Source organism: Lissotriton helveticus, chromosome 3_1 (genome assembly GCF_964261635.1).
Source record: "Lissotriton helveticus chromosome 3_1, aLisHel1.1, whole genome shotgun sequence".
Taxonomy (NCBI): Eukaryota; Metazoa; Chordata; class Amphibia; order Caudata; family Salamandridae; genus Lissotriton; species Lissotriton helveticus.
Window position 1 is genome coordinate 1184827190 of NC_136061.1, and position 18725 is coordinate 1184845914.

Below are 18725 nucleotides of genomic sequence, written 5' to 3' on the forward strand. Positions count from 1 at the left end.
CACTCACACACGCAACGCCACTCACACACGCAACGCCACTCACACACGCAATGCCACTCACACACTCAACGCCACTCACACACTCAACGCCACTCACACACGCAACGCCACTCACACACGCAACGCCACTCACACACGCAATGCCACTCACACACGCAACGCCACTCACACACGCAACACCACTCACACACGCAACGCCATTCACACACGCAACGCCACTCATCCACGCAACGCCACTCATCCACGCAACGCCACTCATCCAATTGCAAAACGAAAAAGGTCAAACTCTTCTATTGCGAGACCTATTGCATTTTCAATGCTTGTTTTTTTTGTAACTCATTTAGTTTTCTTTTAAGGAAAAAGGGTCGCATTATAAAATAAATGCTGTATTTATAAGCACTCACATGGAAGGTGGTCTGCTGACCCCAGCAGGACACAATTCCTGTATCTGCTGTGATTCCTAATGGGTCGCAATTTGCAACATACCTTCTTATTATTCACGAGGAAGGTCGAATTTTGACCCACTAGGAATTGGATATTTTAGGAACAGACTTATTAGTACATAAGTCGATTTGCAAATGACCACACTGGTCACAAAAATACTGGTTGCAAATTGTGACCAGTATTTGGCAACCAGTGCCACATACAGTTTACCCCTAGTGATGATTCCTCAAATCAGTGTAGTAGTTGACCCCTTGCTTTTCCAACTTAAAATCTCATGGAAATATTTTCTGTATATCCCAGCAGTGTTAGAGCCCTAGGGCCACATGTATCAAAAAAGCATTTTGCGATTACCAGTGATTTTTACCAAACCGCTATTTCATTATCGCAAAATGCTATGTATGGAAGGAATCGCCAAAGATTTAGCGATTCCTTAAAATGACCAAATAGAGGTTCACTAAGTTGGTAATCGCTATTAGGTAATACTACGCCATTTGTTCCTATGGGACGAAAGGCCCATAGGTGCGAATGGCATTAGCTAATTTGCGATTACCTAATTGGTAATTGCAAATTAGGTAATGCATAGCCAAGGGTGACCAGGGATCTAAGAGCCCCCTTAAACACTCCCAAAATAAAAATGTGCACATATAAAGCGCACACATGCCCTAGGGACATGTGTGCTGCATGGCACTTTGAAAAAAGCATTTTTTATACATTTGCACATTGTTACTATTGACTTAAAGTCGATGGTAATAGCATTTTCCGAAATGCACAGTTTGCATTTAGAAAATGCTTGGTACATGTGCTAACAGAATCACAAATTGAGATTCCCTATTTGTAGTCGCAATTTTAGGTAATCGCTATTGTTGCAATTATCTAACATTTGACTACAAAGCCTTCCATACATCTCGGAAGGCTATTTTGCATCCGCAAACGGCCGAAATTGCCGATTCGCACCGTTTGCGAATGCAAAATTGTTTGATGCATGTGTCCCTGACTCTTGCATGGATTACGCACTTGCTAGTTACCTATGGCTCCTTGCCAGACCCTTGTGAAAACTGCAGCTTAAGGAGAATCATGCGGTTAGGTTACTTATTAACCTTTACAGTCTCATATCATATATCAGTGACTTCATCGAATTCTTCAGAGGCTTCCAGGAGAAAGGTACATTCGATTCAAAGCATTTTGTTAATGTTACAAAACATGTCACTGGAAAATTTCAAAGATTGCTTCCGCCACATCTTTGTTCTTGGTCTCTTTGATCGTGCTAGTTAATCCTTTAGTGACTCTCATGGAGAAAGTAGTTAGGTCTTTATCGATTATTGCACTCACGTTATAACATTCCATTCCTATTTCAATTTGATTTGAGTCAAGTTGGCAATCTTTTGGGATCGTTTTAAAAACCTTTTATTTTTCATCACTCGGCACAAAGTTCACTGATAGTCACCTTTTATTATAGCGTGGCTTAGTGGTTCGTCACGCCAGTTACGGTGCTGTCGGGGGTTAAAGGGACTGAGATCTCACTTACTCACCCACTATGGTTAAGGTGAAATATCCCTGTTGGAAAGTACCTTCAGGATACTTAACCCACCCGTCTCCTGTCCTTCAAGGGTTTTCTTTAAGATGCACTAGCTGAACCATAATGTAGACGGCCAGTGGCACAGCCTTGGCGAGAGGCTATTAACATATCTTTCTCCCACCTCACATTGCCCCTCTTACAGGCTAGAGTGCATTTCGCCTAGGGGAGTCTCCAAGCAGTGGTGTGTACACTGAATTGCCACACGGTGTCACTGTCTCACTGATCTTTTCTTCCTACCTATTCATCCATGTCAGAGACTGCACCGAGCAGTTTGCCCAGGCCCTCTGGCTTCCGAAGCCATGGGGTTGTACGTGGTGGGGGTTGTGTTGCATAACAACAGTCAGTGACAACCAGCTCTGTCCTCTTTGAACGGAATGTCTTCGGCCCTTTGGCACATTCCTGGAAGAACATTTTGCGAGCCTGTCATTGCAGACGTTTGACCCTAAGAAGCCATGCACGCCCTGTAAATAGTTCTTATTGCCTCCTTGGCAACAGTGTCTATCTGCACCAAACTTGAATATCTGGAATAGCCCGGTTCATGCGATGGAAGCCCTTTGGCGCTGGTGACATGGTTTCAGTGTCTAAAGTCAATATGTGTCGAAGGGTTCTATTTGTGTCGGAGGGTTCTTTTTGTGGCGAGGGTTCTTTTTGTGTCTGGGTGGCTGTAAATCTAACTAATCTCAGTGGGAGTCTTTTTGTGGGGACCTGGCTGACTGAGGTGACAGTGTAAGAGTTTCACTCTGTAATTTAATGAACCTAATCTGATACTAGGATATGCTTTCAACATTGTATTCTCATTCTGCAGGAGAGCCATGGTTGCACCTGTCACCCCGAAAATGGCGCAGTGAGAAGAATGCACTTCCTTTCTCTGAACCAACGTTTATCCCGCACATCCCAAACCCAGTTGTGTGCATGAATGAGGGTGACATCTGGAAGTAGTGTGGCTCACTGGTTAGAGGCGGCAGACCCGAGAGCAGAGGACGGCCCGGGACCAGGGTTCGATTCCCGGCGCGGCAGGTTTCGGGACCAGGGTCAGCGGACTCGATAATTCTCTCGCCTCGGTGCCCACTCTGATCAGCGTTCACACTCGGCAACTCTGGGCATTAGCTTGCCTCATCTTCACTAACGGCCCCACCAGACCGCCGGGGATGCCTGGACTCACCCTGGAGATACCCATTAAGGGACCATCTCTCAGGGAAGCCAGGAAGGGTTTCGCAGCGGTCGAAGCGCCTTGGGACCCTACGGGTAAGTAGTGCGCTATATAAATGCCTATACATTTACATTTACATTTACATTTACATTTACATTTACATTTACATTTACATCATTCTCGTCAAACTCAGCCTTTCCCTTCATGGTGAGTATCTTATCTGATAACGACTTCTTGCTGAAATTCCTTACCTTAGAACAGTGGTTCCCAAACTTTTTTGACCTGTGGCTCCCTTGACCTAATCGGCAGTTGGCCGTGGCTCCCCACCATTTTTTTACCGGTGGGTGGGTGGTATGTACCTCCTGTTATCTTCCTTAAAGTAATTGGGACGCATTCTTTCACTCATCCAACCATCCGTTCACTCATCCAGCCATCCGTTCTCTAATCCATCCACCCTTTCACTTCACTCATCTATCCATCCTTTTGTCCATCTACCCACTTTCACTAACTCATCAATCCTTACATCCACCCTTTCACTCATCCATCCATTCACCATTTCACTTATCAATTCATCCATCCACCCATTCACTTGCCCATCATCTACCCTTTCATTCATCCATCCATCCATCCATCCATCCTTTCACACACCCATCCACCAATTCACTCACCCATCAGCTGCCCTTTCACTCATCCATCCATCCTTTCACACACCCATCCACACTTTTACCCATCCATCTATCTTTCCACCCATACATCCATCTATTTACCTTTTCTCTCATCCATACTTCCAGTCATTCACTCATCCATCCATCCTTTCTTTCATTATCTATCCATTCTCCCTTTCCTTCATGCATTCATCCTTTCAGTAATCCATCCAGCCATTCAGACATTCCTTCACTTATTTACTCACCCACCTTTCCACATTAAGAGCTGAGCCTTTGTCTGCAGAGTTGCAGGCAGAAGAGGCCTATCAAGAACAAACTACATCAAGGGGTGGGGTGCGGTGGGGGAGAGTTCACTATGCCCCTGCACATAGGCAGACTGAAAAAGTAGAAGTCATGCATGATGCACAGTGCCAGGATGTGAGGTTACTGTAACATGGTCCAGGGCTTTAAGCAGTGTAAAAAAACTGGGGGGTCTCTTCAAAGGGGGTGTTGGATGTAATTAAGAGCGCAGTTTAAAACACCTAGGCTAAAAATCTGCGCTTAGCATAGTGTTCCGCGCGACTGGTATTATGTTGTTCATGTCATTGCATTCAGATATATAATACAGCAAGTATCATTGCACCAACAACAAGCCATGACTATTGGCTTTGTCAATGGTTGCTAGTTCCTTAAAATAAAAAAGCAGCAACCATGGCTTTGTTGAATATAATATTGAAAATACTTCAGTTCAAAAACGATGAGACAGTGAAAGAACGATAACCTCTTCTTTTAAACTTATTTCACAGGCTTCTTTAAATGAAGTGTTCTCTAACATTGCAGCATGGGCGTTTTAGTTTTTATCTAACAGAAGGCCCTTCTGTACACTGAGGCAGGAGGCCGCCACCACATGTTTGAACACCCCTGACTGCCCCATTGTATTTCAGTAAGTGGCAATCAGCCCCATACAGAATTTCAATGGGCGGGAGGGGCTGCTCTTGTGCTCCTGGAGGAGTGCGAGGCGGCTCCAGCAGCAGGGGTGAGGCCTCTCACAGGGAGCAGCTCTGCTCCCTGTGATGGCCAAAATGACAGATAAAAGGCCTATGGACGGTCCGTGGAATTTACGGACGGTTGGTCACCCTAGTGTGCGCGGCGCCCCTGGCACCTCATTACGGCGCACTGGGGTGCCGCGGCGCACAGTTTGGGAACCACAGCCTTAGAACAATCTACAGGCCTCAGACTGGATCCGGAAACCTTTGACTAGCAGTACATATGCGCAGGGCCGGCTTTAGCGCTGGTGGCGCCTGGTGCAACAATCACCTTTGGCGCCCCCACGTCCCATGACTACCACCTGCAAAAGTGCCCCTCATTTCTCCTATCATAAGATATTGCTAAACACAGCGCCCCCCTGCACAGGTCAGCGCCCAGTGCGGCTGCATCATTCGCACTGTCTTAAAGCCGGCCCTGCCTATGCGTGCCAGCAAGTGATGTTATGTGGCTCTGCATTGTGTCATCGGCACCCGAAGGGGCGTGAGCAGTCCCTATATAGGTGCCACTCCAGAGCTCTAATGTCAGCTTTTTCCGCGCCTGTCAGCTCCGATCTGGAGAAGAGCTATATCTTGTCGTTTTTTGACTGACCTCTTTTTAACTTTTGTGTAAGATTTTTTCAAGACCTCGTCTCCTGATGAGATAGGGATGTACACCAGGAAGGCAGGTTTTAAAACATGCGGAAAATATTGTAAATTAAAAGAGAGCCCCTGCTTTTCGATACGATACCTAAGGTGGAGAATATATACTCAGTGTGCAAAGACTTCAAGAATATTTCCAGATTCAAACATACACCTTTTGCTTCATCATTCATTCTGGAACCCCACACATTAAAGGCAAAGGGAAAGAGCCATTATTAACACGTTTTATCAGTCGAATATTATACAGAAGTTGATATATGAAATGAGAGACTACAATCACTCTCCAAATGTAATAAACCACTGGATGGTACTAATGCATCTTCATGTGGCTTATGTCCGAATACCATCTAAGAGTGTTTCAGTGTAACACCTTCTTCAGGAAAGCCATATACTAAATACAAAGCAGAATACCTGCAAAAAAACAATGCAGAAAGCATCTTCTGCAGATGTCAGAGATGGATCCACACTTGGTTTGCCTCTGGTGTCTGGAGCATGACCACGACTGCGAGGACTGCTGGGCTTTGCATCCCAAGGTGCCACGGGTGCGGTCCCTCAAGCTCCGATGCCGGTCAACTTCACGACTCTCCTGGCCTTGGTCACGAGGAAAATCCTAAGATTGTTTGCGGAGCCTCTCCCGAAAGTCCTCGTCACATTCAAAGTTGTTGGGGAAGTCTAGTAAGTCCTACAAGAAGAAAAGAAGCTGAAGAGTTCTTCACCGTATGAGTCCTCGGACAACATGAGGGCTGTCAGCATTCAAGGCCTAGCTCTGTGGCGGAGCATGCGCATGGGCGATCTCCATATCTTCCTGATTTTACGGGAGCCAGAGTGACACCAGCCCAGGTCAAAGAATTTTATGAGACCATGCACCTCGTTTTTTGGGCGGCCTGACCTCTCTGCAGTACCCTCTGGCCCCAAGGTCCCAACTGATCTTCTGCTGGTGGCTTTTCCCTCTGCACCAGACTGGCTCAAAGGATCCATTGATGGATTCAGAGTGGCACAGTCAAGCGACCTCGACCGCCCTAGTGCCCGTGCTCTTGGCACAATCGATGTCCTGTAGTGGCGCCATCTCCATCATCATACCTAACTCCCCCCCCCTCAGATCTTATTGTTATGGAGCCTTCTAAATACCAACCATTAGAAGACTTTGAGGACCCTTGGTATGCGGATCTGGGAGATGCCAGCTGATTGGACACCTCCCTAGACACTGGCTTGGTCCCTCCCCCTACTGTGGGTATGGAGGAGGGTGCCACATTATGGATGGTGGTGAGGAGGTCAGCTGAGGTCTCGGACCTTCAATTGTCCTCAGTGGCTGTCAAGACGAATGTCTTAAAGGAGGTGCTTCAACTGGGAGTCACCCAAACCAAACCATGTCTCCCTAAATGAAGCCTTCACAGACATCTTACTCAGTTCCTGGCATAAGCCCTGCACAGGGGCTCCGGTGCATAGAACAATTGCCTGCTGCCATTGCCCCACCCCAGGGGACCCCAATTTCCTTACCCAACATCCCAGCCTGGAGAGCTGGTGGTCCAAGCCTCCTACTCCGGAGTAAATCCTGGCACATTCCATACCACCCCACTGGACAGGGAACCCAAGAGGCTGGATGTCTTTGGGGAGAGGGTCTTCTCTTCTTCCAGTCCAGTACTGCTTTCTGTGAACAACACATGCCTTTTGAACCGATACTTTCATACGATCTGGGACTCTGTTACGCAGGTGCTGCCTATGGTCTCGGAGGAGGCCCGCGCCATACTCTCTTAAGCCTTGGCTTATGGGAGAGATGCAGCTAAGTTTGCCACACGATGTGGGCTGGATATGACCGGCTCACCTGGCAGAACAATTTCATCATAAGTGATCCCTAGATGCCACACCAGGTTGGCTTTTCGAAGGCCGTCCAAGCCTCACTCATGGACATGCCCTTTGATGGCTCCAGTCTCTTCCGAGACAAGGCAGACTCAGCACTTCAAGAACAGCAGGGCTATGGCCAGGTCATTGGGACTTTCCATAACCCCTTGCCAACCCAAGCCTGCTTTTTGCTTCTTTCGTGGCCACAAAAGAGACTTTCAGTCTCGACTCCACCCACCCAGCCAATACAGCCAGCACACTTTGCAGCCTGTTCGTGGCTGAGTACACTTTACCCACAGACCAAGTGAATCAGGTAGCCAGGGGTCAGCCGAGTCCACCCCCCCCCAACTGCTGTAGCCTCCAAACCTCTTTAGTTTGCCTTCGGAACATCATGGGCATTCAGCTGGGAGCAGGATACGCTACCACCAGCACCACTGGAGGTGGATAACATCTGACCACTGAGTTCTCCAAATTGTCCAAAGGGGCTATTTCTTACCCTTTGTGACTACCTGTTCACCCGTGCCACCTACTTGTAACAGGAGGACAGAGGACCTCATTTCCTTACTCCATCAGCAAGTGACGGCCCTCTTGGCCATGGGAGCAATAGAGACGGCACCAGTTTCAGAAATAGGACTTGGCTGTTATTCCTGCTACTTCCTGGTGCCCAAGAAGGGTGATGGCCTTTCTCCTATCATAGACCTTAGCTTTCTTGTTAGCCCTGGCCCCATTGGCGTGGCTCTCCCTTCCATTTTGTTCTGTTGCCTCATGTATTTTTGCTGGTGTTAGATGCTTTGGGCACTGTGCCACGGCTATCCAGTGCCACATTGCAAGTGCTCCCTATTGTACATTGATGCATTAATCAGTGGTTCCATGTTTGGCTATTTGGTTTACTTGTCAGACCCTAGTCTAGTACACTGACTTTGCCCAGGGCGTGTACATCCAAATGCTGCTGGTGGGCCTGCAGCACCGGTTGTGCCACCCACAGAAGCAGCCTTGTAAAATGTGTCTAAGGTCTGCCATTGCAGAGCCCGCGTGCAGTCTGGTACTGTCATGCTTACTGGGCAAGTGCACCCACTTCCCAGTCCCTAAACCTTTCCTTTTCTTCATATCAGTCACCCCTATGGTAGGCCCAAGGGCAGGGTGCATTGTAAGTATAAGGTAGGACAAGCCCTGGTGTGTGTGGCATGTTCTTATAGTGAATTACAGCCATTTTCGCTTTTCACTATTGCAAGGCTACCTGTTCTCCATAGGCCAGAATGGGCTGCTAGAGTTATTACATTTTATAATCCTAACTGTATCAGAGAACATGGTAGAAATTCGAGTTTAGTATGCCTGAACTCAGAATAATAAAATACATATTTTAGTAAAGTTTATTTTAATATTCTGTGTTTGCAAATACCACTTTTAGAAAGTAGGTATTTGCTTGTCTAACCATTCAAACCTGCCTCTGCTAGGTTGTGTATTCCTATGTCTGGTTTTGTGAGTGACAGGGCTTGGGAATTCCAGGAGACAGACAGAGTCACCCAGTGGTGAATAGAGAGATCTGCATCTAGATGGGAGGGAGGAGTTGCACCTGAACCTTGAATAGGGCTGTGCCTGCCTTCCACAATGCTGGCTCCACCCCCTGGGGAGCGGTTGGTGTCTCTGCCCTGCACACTGAAAGAAGAGAAGGAGTCCTGTAAACAAAGTGCTCCAGGAGTGTACTTGCCTTCCACAATGCTGGCTCCACCTCCTGAGGGGCATCTGATGTGCCTGCCCTGAACTGTGAAAGGAAAGGAGAAGTCTGGTAAACAGAGTGCTTCACAACTGGTTTGGACTGGGCAAAAGCCCCTCTCCCCTCAGAGAACTAAGGATTTTGGGGTATAAATATTGGGACCCTGATCCCAAGAAATCAGATCACATTGGACTACAAGAAGAAACCTTTACTGAGGAGAGGAACCTGAAGAAACTGAGGAGAGACTATTCACAAGCTGAAGTGCTGCTTGGGGGATTGACCTGCAGTGGTTGCCTTAGTGCCAAAGGAAGGAGAAAGGAACTTTTGTGTAATTTGCTTTCAACTTGTAAAGGATCTCAAAGGGCTTGGAAAAGAGCTTGCCTCCTGCTGAAGTCTCAGGGACAACAGACCCCCCCCAGGTCCCCAGAGTTCTTTTGGAAGTGCCTGCTGCTGTTTTTGGGCCTTCTGAGGAACTGCATGTCGCAAGGAGCTGGAAGCGCGACTCAACGAGAAGAAGCGTGTCTCCGTCGCTGTGCCTGCCGTCGCAACTCCGAAGGAGGGTATCGCCGCAGGAAGTCGCATTGCACCGCATCGGAGAGAAGTGTGCCGCAACAAAGAGGAAGCGTGCCGCTGCTGCCGTTGCAAATCTGAAAGAGGGTGTCGCTGCTGTAGTTGTCACACTGCACCGCTTCAGGAGAAGAAACTTGCAATGAGGTCGAAGCGTGTCACTGTCGCTGTGCCTGCCGTCGCAACTCCGAAGGAGGGTGTCGCCACTGGAACTGTCGCATTGCACCGCATCGACCAAGAGCACCTCGCATCCCCGAGAAGCGCGCCGCCGTCGGAGCTGCTGCCGTCGCATCGTGGATGTCGCCGCTGTAGTTTTCGCATTGAGCGGAAGCTTCATGCATCGTGGAGAAGAGCATAGCCGCTGGAGCTGTTGCCGTCGCATCGTAAGGGTGTCGCCGCTGCAGTACACGCATCGCACCGAGGACTTCTCGCATCCCCGAGAAGCGTGCCGCATCTGGAAGATCTTCATGTCTTTATTTCTTTGTATCTGAACTTTGCCGCATTTCCCATCGCTGCGACATTGCTTGTCGTGGAAGCGCAACGCAACCTAAGGTACATTGACGCAGAGTGTCGCATCTAAGGACTGAACTGAACTAAGCTTAAATCTACCATCCTAAAGTAATCATAGTGTGTATTTTTGTCGTTTATGGTCTTGTGGTAACTCTATATAAAGTCTACTTATTTTTTATATAAAACCTGTGTGGTGTCCATTCGTAGTGCTGTCACTGGGTTACTGTATGTGGTCACAACTGCTTAATTTACAACGCCTCTGAAATAAGCCTTGACTGGTCATGCCACGCTACCTAGAGGGTGAGCAGGGGTTATTTTAGGAGTGTAATCCCCTTATCCTGACTAGAGGAGAGGGTCCCTATTTGTCACAAGTACCTACCTGTGCCAACTAGAGACCCCCAAACTAACACTTCTCAATTTATTTTCCCTGAAAAAATAGAAATCCAAAATGCTCACACTCACTCAAGTCCTGTCTGCCCTCCTCCCGTGAGACTGGGGGATAGGGTTGGTTTTGCAAGATGTTCACTTCCATATTCCCGTCCTACCCGCCCACAGGCATTACCTGTGGTTCACAGTGGGCAAAGAACACTTTCAGTTTGCCATGCGCCCCTTTGCCTTACCAGTGTCCCTTGGGTGTACACCAAGGTGATGTGGAGGTTGCAGCTCATCTGCAGAGATCAAGGGTGTTAGTCTTCCCCAATCTCAATGTCTGACTTTTGAAGGTGAGCTCATCCCAGGCAGTCGTCCCCCACCTTCAATTTATGACGGACCTCCTGCACTCACTAGGGGTCACTATCAATGTGCCAAAGTCACACTTGACTCCTTCTCAGTTGCTTCCTTTCATGGAAGTTGTTCTGGACATGGTACAGTTTCTGCCATATTCTCTTGAGCAGGGAGTCCATAATATTCAGGCTCTGATACTAATGTTTCAGCCTCTATCCTGGATTTTGGTGAGACTGACTCTAAAGCTGATAGGCCTCATGGCTTTCAGCGTCCTGATTGTGACACATGGCCATTGTCATGTGCAGGCTCTGCAGTGGGATCTTAAGTTCCAGTTGGCACAGCATCTGGGGAATCTCTCTGACATGGTCCAAATCTCAAAAGGAACTGCAAAGGTTCCGCAGTGGTGGAGGATGAACCGCGATTCGGTCAGTGGCAGACCGCTCTCCCTTCCCCAACCAGATCTGACTGTAGTGGCGGATGTGTCACTCCTGAGCTTGAAAAGGCCACCTAAGGGAAGTGAAGATCATAGGACTCTAGTCTCTAGCAGAACCCAAACTCCACTTGTTGGAGCTCCAGGCCATCCGAATGGCATAGAAGGCCTTCTATCAAGGGAACGTTTGTACAGGTGTTCATGGAAGACACCACTGCCATGTGGTACTGCAACAGACAAGGTAAGGTGGGGTTCTGAGCCTTTTTTCAAGAGGCCCTGTTCCTTTTGGCATGACTGGAATATCTGGTGGTTCAACACCTTGCAGGATCTCTGAACGTCAGGGCAGACAAACTCAGCCATTGATGTCTAGCGGATCACAAATGGCATCTCCATCTGGAAATGGTACACTGTCTCTTTCAAGAGTGAGGAGAGCCTTGCTTGGAATCTGTTTGCCACTGCTGAGAAATTGCAGTGTCAGCACTTTTGCATGATGGAGTTTCCAAGGTAGCTCTCACTTGGAGATGCTTTTTATCTTGAGTCACGCTCTGGGCTCCTGTACGCATTTCTGCCAATACCACTCCTGCCAGAGTTCTCAAAACGTTTAGTAACGACCGGGCCCAATTTCTCCTGTGGCTCTAGATTGGGCATGTAGAGTCTGATCTCCCAAGCTGTTGAGCATGTCTATATGTCCTCGGATCAGGCTGCCCCCTCAGGAGAATCTTCTATCGCAGCAACAGGGCAGGGTTTTGCACCCAAACCTGTCTACGCTACGTCTTCTTGTGTGGAGATTGAGCAATGACAGTTGGCAGTTTTTGACTTTCAACCTGAAGTATTCAATGTCATTTCCGCATCCCTCCACCAAGATGCTATACACCTGCTATTGAAGCAAGATTGTGGCATGGTGTGCAGACACCACGCTACAGGTGTCTCAGGTCCTTCAGTTTATTCTGTCCTTGGCCAAGGAGGGCTCTTCTCTGAGCACTCTGAAAGGGTATTTCTGTGCCATTTCAGCTTTTCTGTATTAGCCAGACTGGCCATCCTTTTTCAGATCCCCTATTGTGAATAGGTTTTCAAAAGGTTCCCAACACATGTTCCTACTATCCCCATTTATTATGCCTCAGTGGGACTTTAATTTGGTTCTTACATTCCTGATGTATATTCCTTCTGAGCAGCTTCATAACTGTGTGGCCAGACTTCATATCATCAAGACCGCCTTTCTTGTGGCAAAAACATCTGCTGGAAGGGTCAGCAAAATACAGGCACTGTCAACCCATATTTTGTATTTTACTTTCTATCAGGACAAGCAGGTCCTTCGGGCTCGAGCTTCCTTTTTTATAAAAGGTGATAACCTTATTACATGTAGGCCAGTCCACCACTTTGCGTACCTTTAACGTTTTGCCTCATCCCTCCTCAAGAAGAGAGGCTGTACTGGCTGGACCCGAAAATATCATTGTCGTTCTACCTTGACCATACGAAAGAGTTCCAGGTGGATGGTAAACTCTTCATAGGATGTGTCGGAGCGATAAATACGAATGAGTGGCCGAAATGAACCATCTGCCAATGTATTGTGCTGTGCATTAAGATCTGCTATGCATTAGCTAAGAAGCAACCCACTGAGGGCTTGCATGCTCCTCCCACCAGAGACAAAGTTGGGACCACCTCATAGCAGGTGGAGGAGTCCCAGCCCTGGACGTCGCCCAAGCTGCAACATGGACTTAATTACACATGTTTACCGAGCACTCCTTCCTGGACAGTCAGGTTGTCTAGATAGGCATTGTGCCTGTTCCGTCCTGCTGGACTTTCAGGCTGAATATATTTTGCAGAGCCACCCGAGGAGATATTGCCTGGCTATTTGTTTCTAAAGTAAGGAATCTGCGGCTAGAAGTCTCTATCAGATGATCAAGTGACATTTGGTAGCACCATATCTGGTAGAGACTCTATCTAGCTGCAGATTTCTTAGTGATCCTCCCAGCTCTGTGACTGGATTATAGTTCATTGCATTTTCCCTTTCAAGGCACCAGCTTACTCACCAGTGGTCAGTGTTCTTCATTGCTTCGCTCTTCTGGCGTGAAAAGTCGTGAAAAGAAACTGACATCAGAGCTTGGGTAGCACCTATATAGGCATGTGCCCGTCACTTCCAGCGAGTACAATGCCATATGGAGCCAAACAATGTCACTTACCAGCGTGCAAAAGTACTGGTTGTCAAAAGATTCTAGATCCAGTCTGACACCTAGGGATTATTCTAAGGCAAGGAATCTGCAGCTAGATAGTCTCTACCAGAAAAGCATTACTATAGGTAAGTAAATTGTTTCTTATTCCACAAACACTCTTAATGCACCCAGGTAGTTTAGCTTGCACCTGCCACCCACTTTTTAAACAATAGATATGGTGCCCACCTAATATAGTGCCGCCCGGTAATAGATGCTACTGGGAAATCAGATCAACGTGAGTTTCCAAATATAAAAGTGCATCCAAAGTATATCAGTCCAAAGAGAATAATTCAAAAGATTTCTTTTATCTTCTTTATTTTTTTCCCAAAAGTTCTTGATTCCACACAAATTAGTACAATCACAGTCTGTAATATGATTCATAGAACAAATGTATGAAACATTTTGACAACTACCACCCTAAATAAAAAGTTTAAAAATAGCACTGTGCATACATGCCATGTCCCAACACCACAAACCCAACAACTGTGTGTTAAAAAAATGACAGTGTTAAAAACATTTTTACACAACTATAGAGTCTTGCAAAGAAGGCCCAAGAGAAAAGCCCACAACATTTGATGTACTGTCATAATCACGTACTGCATATATATTTCAATTTACTAAGATTACATCTGAACAAAAGAGAGAAGAGAGGAGCACCCTTGTATCCCTTCATCATTCACCCACTTCTGGTGTGTAGAGTACCATCTTCATAATCACCATTACATACCATAACATACTGTTTTATTTTCAAGCAATCTATTCTTGTCCACCAGTCAATACAACAGATGGTATAAAGATTCCAAAATGCACACAATTCATAATTGTTATATCCAGTTATATTTCTCATGTTCCAGCACCATATTTCACACTTTATTATCCATAGTCCTTAGATTTGTTAAGCTTCATAAGGTAACACCTAATAAATGTGATATAATTCAATGCATATGCATATTTGTCTTTGTATCTATTGGCCATATAATTGAGAAAATATAACTGGACAAAATGAGATTATGAATTTTTACCATATTGGAATCGTTATACCATCTGTTATATTGAATGGTGGACAAGAATAGATTGCTTGAACGTAATGCAGTATGCAATGTTGATTGTGACGATGGCACTCTACACACCCGAAGTGGATGAATTGTGTAGGGATATAAGGATGCTCCTCTTTCCTCTCTTTTGTTTGAAATGTAATCTTAGTAAATTGTGATATATGTACATTATGTGATTATGAAAGGACATCGTATGTTGTAGGCTTTTCTCAAGGGTTGTTTTTAAGACTCTCTGGTTGTATGAAAATGTTTTTAACCGCTTCATTAAAGAAAAAAACACACAGTTGTTGAGTTTGTTGTGTTGCGGCATGGTCTTTATGCATAGTGCTATTCTGAAAGTGTTTGTATTTAGGTTGGCAGTATAAATATATTTCATACATCTGTTGTATGTATTATATTACAGCCCTGATGAAGTTCAGTGTTTGAACGAAATGTATTGGCTGAGGCTTTGATTGCACTAATTTGTGTGAAATTGAGACCTTTTGGAAGACAAATAAAAAAGATACAAGAACATCTCTTGAATTACTCTCTTTAGGCTAATCTACTTTGGATGCACCTCTATGTATGAATACTTGTTAGTTATTGCCTTTGAGCAGCCTGCACTGTTTTTGCAACCATTATTTTGGCCCTGGGTCAGTATGACTGTTGGGGCTGACTTTATGACACTCATCTGTATGGCATGGGGCACATTCGTAAAAGCCCACTTGCCTACCTCTGGGGGTAATTTCATTCTCCCGTAGAAATTCAACTATCCTGAAACTGCCATAACTCATTCATAGTTTAAGTGGAGGAACAGCTCTTAACTGTGGGGCAAATGCCATCTCTTTCTTTTGCAGATCGCTCTTCCAGTCATTATCCGGTATACCAGAAGCAGCATTTGTTTAACAGCAACCCCCAATGGGACTTTGGTGCCTTCCGAAGACTGGATCACCTGATTCAAGAGACTCAACTGAACATAACATGGTAAAATTGCTGGCATTAAAACAATGACTTATTCTAGAAGCCTGGTAGTATTTTGTCATACAACTGGGAATTGTTGACAAATCATTGTGTTAGCTGATAGGCAACTAAGTCATTTGGTCTTTTGCCGTGGGCTATGTGTGCAGGGCATGAAATCTGACCATACCCTGTGCTCTGGCCTGGTCCGCAGAATGTGCTGTGCAGGCAGGAAACTGTTTTCAAAATGCTAAATATTCTATTTACGGTTTCACAGGAGGTCTCTCTGATCGATGATTAGTATGTCTTGTTGGTAATTTGTGTGCAAGAGAAGCTTGGAATAGATTGAGATCAGTGCCTTAGTCCACGCCAGACAAACAAGAAGGGTGCCCTTATTGGACTTGATTTAGGCTAAGTCTGTATGTACCAGGTGAAACTGTTCAGGGTTAAATCAAGATAGAGGCTCCACACCCTTCTTCAGCTCTCAGGCACACTGTCTTTCTTCTTCTTGGGTTGTTTGAGCAACGTGAAAAGGTTGAAAACAGAACTAAAAAGAAGGTTTGAAAACACCTATTTGCTTTGGCTTTTTATTAACTTCACTGTTTATGCGTTAACCAATTTTTCTGATGGATACATCTGCCTGTGGATTCCTCACCTTTTAAATTACCCCTGCACCAGCATTCCACTGAAACTTTTTCTTAGCTCTCCCACATCGACTAAGACGTCACAATGGCACAGCTTTGCTTGTGACTCCGTATGATGTCACCAGAGCCATAAGAAGACCTCGTCGGCGTGCTGACGTCAGTTCCACCCATTTGTTCCGTGCCACCAGAAAAAGGGTTACCGAAGGTAAGTAACTTGTTCATATGGTGCACATTTAGTCACAAGAACAGCAGCGCATGCTGCATAGAATCGACAATGTTCAGTAACAAAAGTTACTAAATCGCAACAGTGAGTACGAGGCTGTAACAGAGGTGATAGGAGAATTGACCTGAGAAAAGTTGCTGACTTTTAAAAAAAGGGAACACACTGACATAATAAACAGAATTTATAGGAAGGATTCACCCACATTCTGGGGGTGAAGATGGAGAAGCCTTGTTTTGTGGGTATGGATTTTGTTGTAGAGGCAGATGACGAAGGTAATTTAGAAGTGATTTTGGTGTTCGAGCGAGAAGTATGAGGAGAGGAGCATTTTGTGGAAGGCGAGTCATTGGATGCGTCTTCCAAGTTCTCTTGCAAAACACCGAAGGGGTTAAGGTCCTCTAGAGACAATGTAGAAGAATTGACTTGCTGAGAAGAGTTGCGGTTATGGCGCGCCATTGCCAGAGCGAGAAGGAAAACCAAAGTGCGACAAGTTTCAGAAGTTGAATGCTCTGACAGCTTGAATGGAGAATGCAGCAATAAAAAGTTTATGAGTATTAAAAACTAATCCTCAAAAAAGAGAACCAACCATTTCATTATAGGAGAAAGAATGGTTCACAACTGCAATACTGGTATTAAAGAGTGGCAATGCACAGTCTGGTAAAATAATGAATATGTAAAATATGCAGGTATAAGCTCCTGAAAAACAGACTTTATCCTTGAAATTGGTTATGAATAATCCCACATTATAAAAGCTCTTGTCAGAGAAAAGACGTTGGTTGCAGTGGAAACATATAGGGAGAAATCAGTTGCAAGCTTGTTAGGTAAAGCTCACATCAAAATGGCGGATAAAGCAGAACTTTGGGCAGAAAAAGTGAAGAAAAAACAGTCCATAACCAAAACTCCTTGGGTCAAAACCTTATTGAAGGCAAACAATCCGAAAATAGAGGATATCTGGAGATTTTCACATCATTTTACCAGTTAGCATGTGAGGGTGGATGTGCAGCGCATATTGGGATGGCAAATGCATCAAAATGGCGGACACGGTCAAACGCGATCCGTCAATGCCGAGAAAGTGCTGAAAATGCAGGATATCGCTCACCCCAAGCGGCGGAAAGAACAGCAATGAAGTCCGGAGGTATTCCACAAATGGATGCTGCAATTTAGCGGACCTCATAGACGTTGGTAGCACTCGGAGGAATCTCGTCTCGGCTACGTCGCTGCGCAGCTCTTCGGAGAGGCAGCAATTTCCATCGGCGCCGAAGCTGCGCCCCCGGTATGGATTTCTTGACTCAAAGATATTTTGGAATCTTAAAGCATGTGGATCCGGAAAAACCAGTAACTGTAAGCATGTTATTCAAGTAGGGTATTGGAACTAAGTGACTAGCCTAGATGATTAGGCAGAACACCTTGTACTTAATAAGTGCTTCAGGAGAAACCAAAGGAGTTTGCAGGAGTGATGAGAAGTAATTGTTCATGTTACCAGACATCTGCAAAGTGGAGAATCAGTTTAACTGTGCTCAAAAATAATTTCAGCAACCCTTCCTAAATGTTATCAAGTACATTAATATGTGACCGCCAAGGACTGTATTCTGGTTTCAGATTCTTGTGTGGATTGATGTGCTTTACTTTCCTGAGTAAATTACGTTTAGAAATGGACGTTTCTGGGATTAGTCAGTATGGTAGTTTATGGTTTATTTATTTCTATTAGAATTTTCAGGGAAAAACAATGTAAAAATCAGTATAGAAATACACATTTTTCTGCAAACAATTACTTAAAACCATGTTAATCTCTTGCCCTCATAACCACCCTATAACTATCCCTAAACTGGTTACAATTGGAGGTATGAAGTGAATTGAGATCAGAATATAGAAGCAATAGCAACGAAACATTAGTATTTACCATAAAGCACTGTAAAGTTCTGCTTCTGCTCCCACACCAATCTCTTCTTGGTTCAGCTGGAAATGTGTTCTTTCATGAATTTCTGCTTGATCTTTCTCCTCCATATGGTCCAAGTTAAAAGAAAAGAAGATGCCTGCCATTTTAAAGCTACACTTCTTGAGGATGCTGCCTCTCCAGCAGATCACTCCTTCGTTACCTCTTTCAATATCTTCCATTGTTCTAAAAGGATCTTACAACCAGTATTCCGTATAGTGGCATTCCAAAATCTCAGCTGTTAGGAGGAAATGTCCCAAGACAGCAGTGCCTCTAACAGATCTCGGGGAATTATTACCACCCCACATGGCTTCCCACATGGCCACCCCCTCAGTATGCAAGTTTCAACTAGTTGAATGCCAGCTTTGAAGTGTAGCAATGGATAGAGATTAATTACCAAGTGAATATTCAGGATGAAAAGTCAATGGTCATGAGGAGAAATATC

At 45.4% G+C, this 18725-nt stretch overlaps 1 protein-coding gene and 1 long non-coding RNA gene across 2 annotated transcripts in view; both read left to right on the top strand.

The window, feature by feature from the left end:
- The window catches only part of LOC144824222 (uncharacterized), a 652050-nt gene extending 649091 nt beyond the window's left edge, over positions 1-2959 (top strand). The window contains exon 28 of the mRNA XM_078683370.1: positions 2826-2959. Coding sequence (XP_078539496.1) covers positions 2826-2959 — 134 coding nt within the window. The remainder of the gene's footprint in view (positions 1-2825) is intronic.
- Positions 2960-15383: 12424 nt separating this feature from the next.
- The window catches only part of LOC144823357 (uncharacterized), a 30438-nt gene continuing 27096 nt past the window's right edge, over positions 15384-18725 (top strand). Inside the window, exon 1 of the long non-coding RNA XR_013608770.1 lies at positions 15384-15510. This is a non-coding gene — a long non-coding RNA (uncharacterized LOC144823357). The remainder of the gene's footprint in view (positions 15511-18725) is intronic.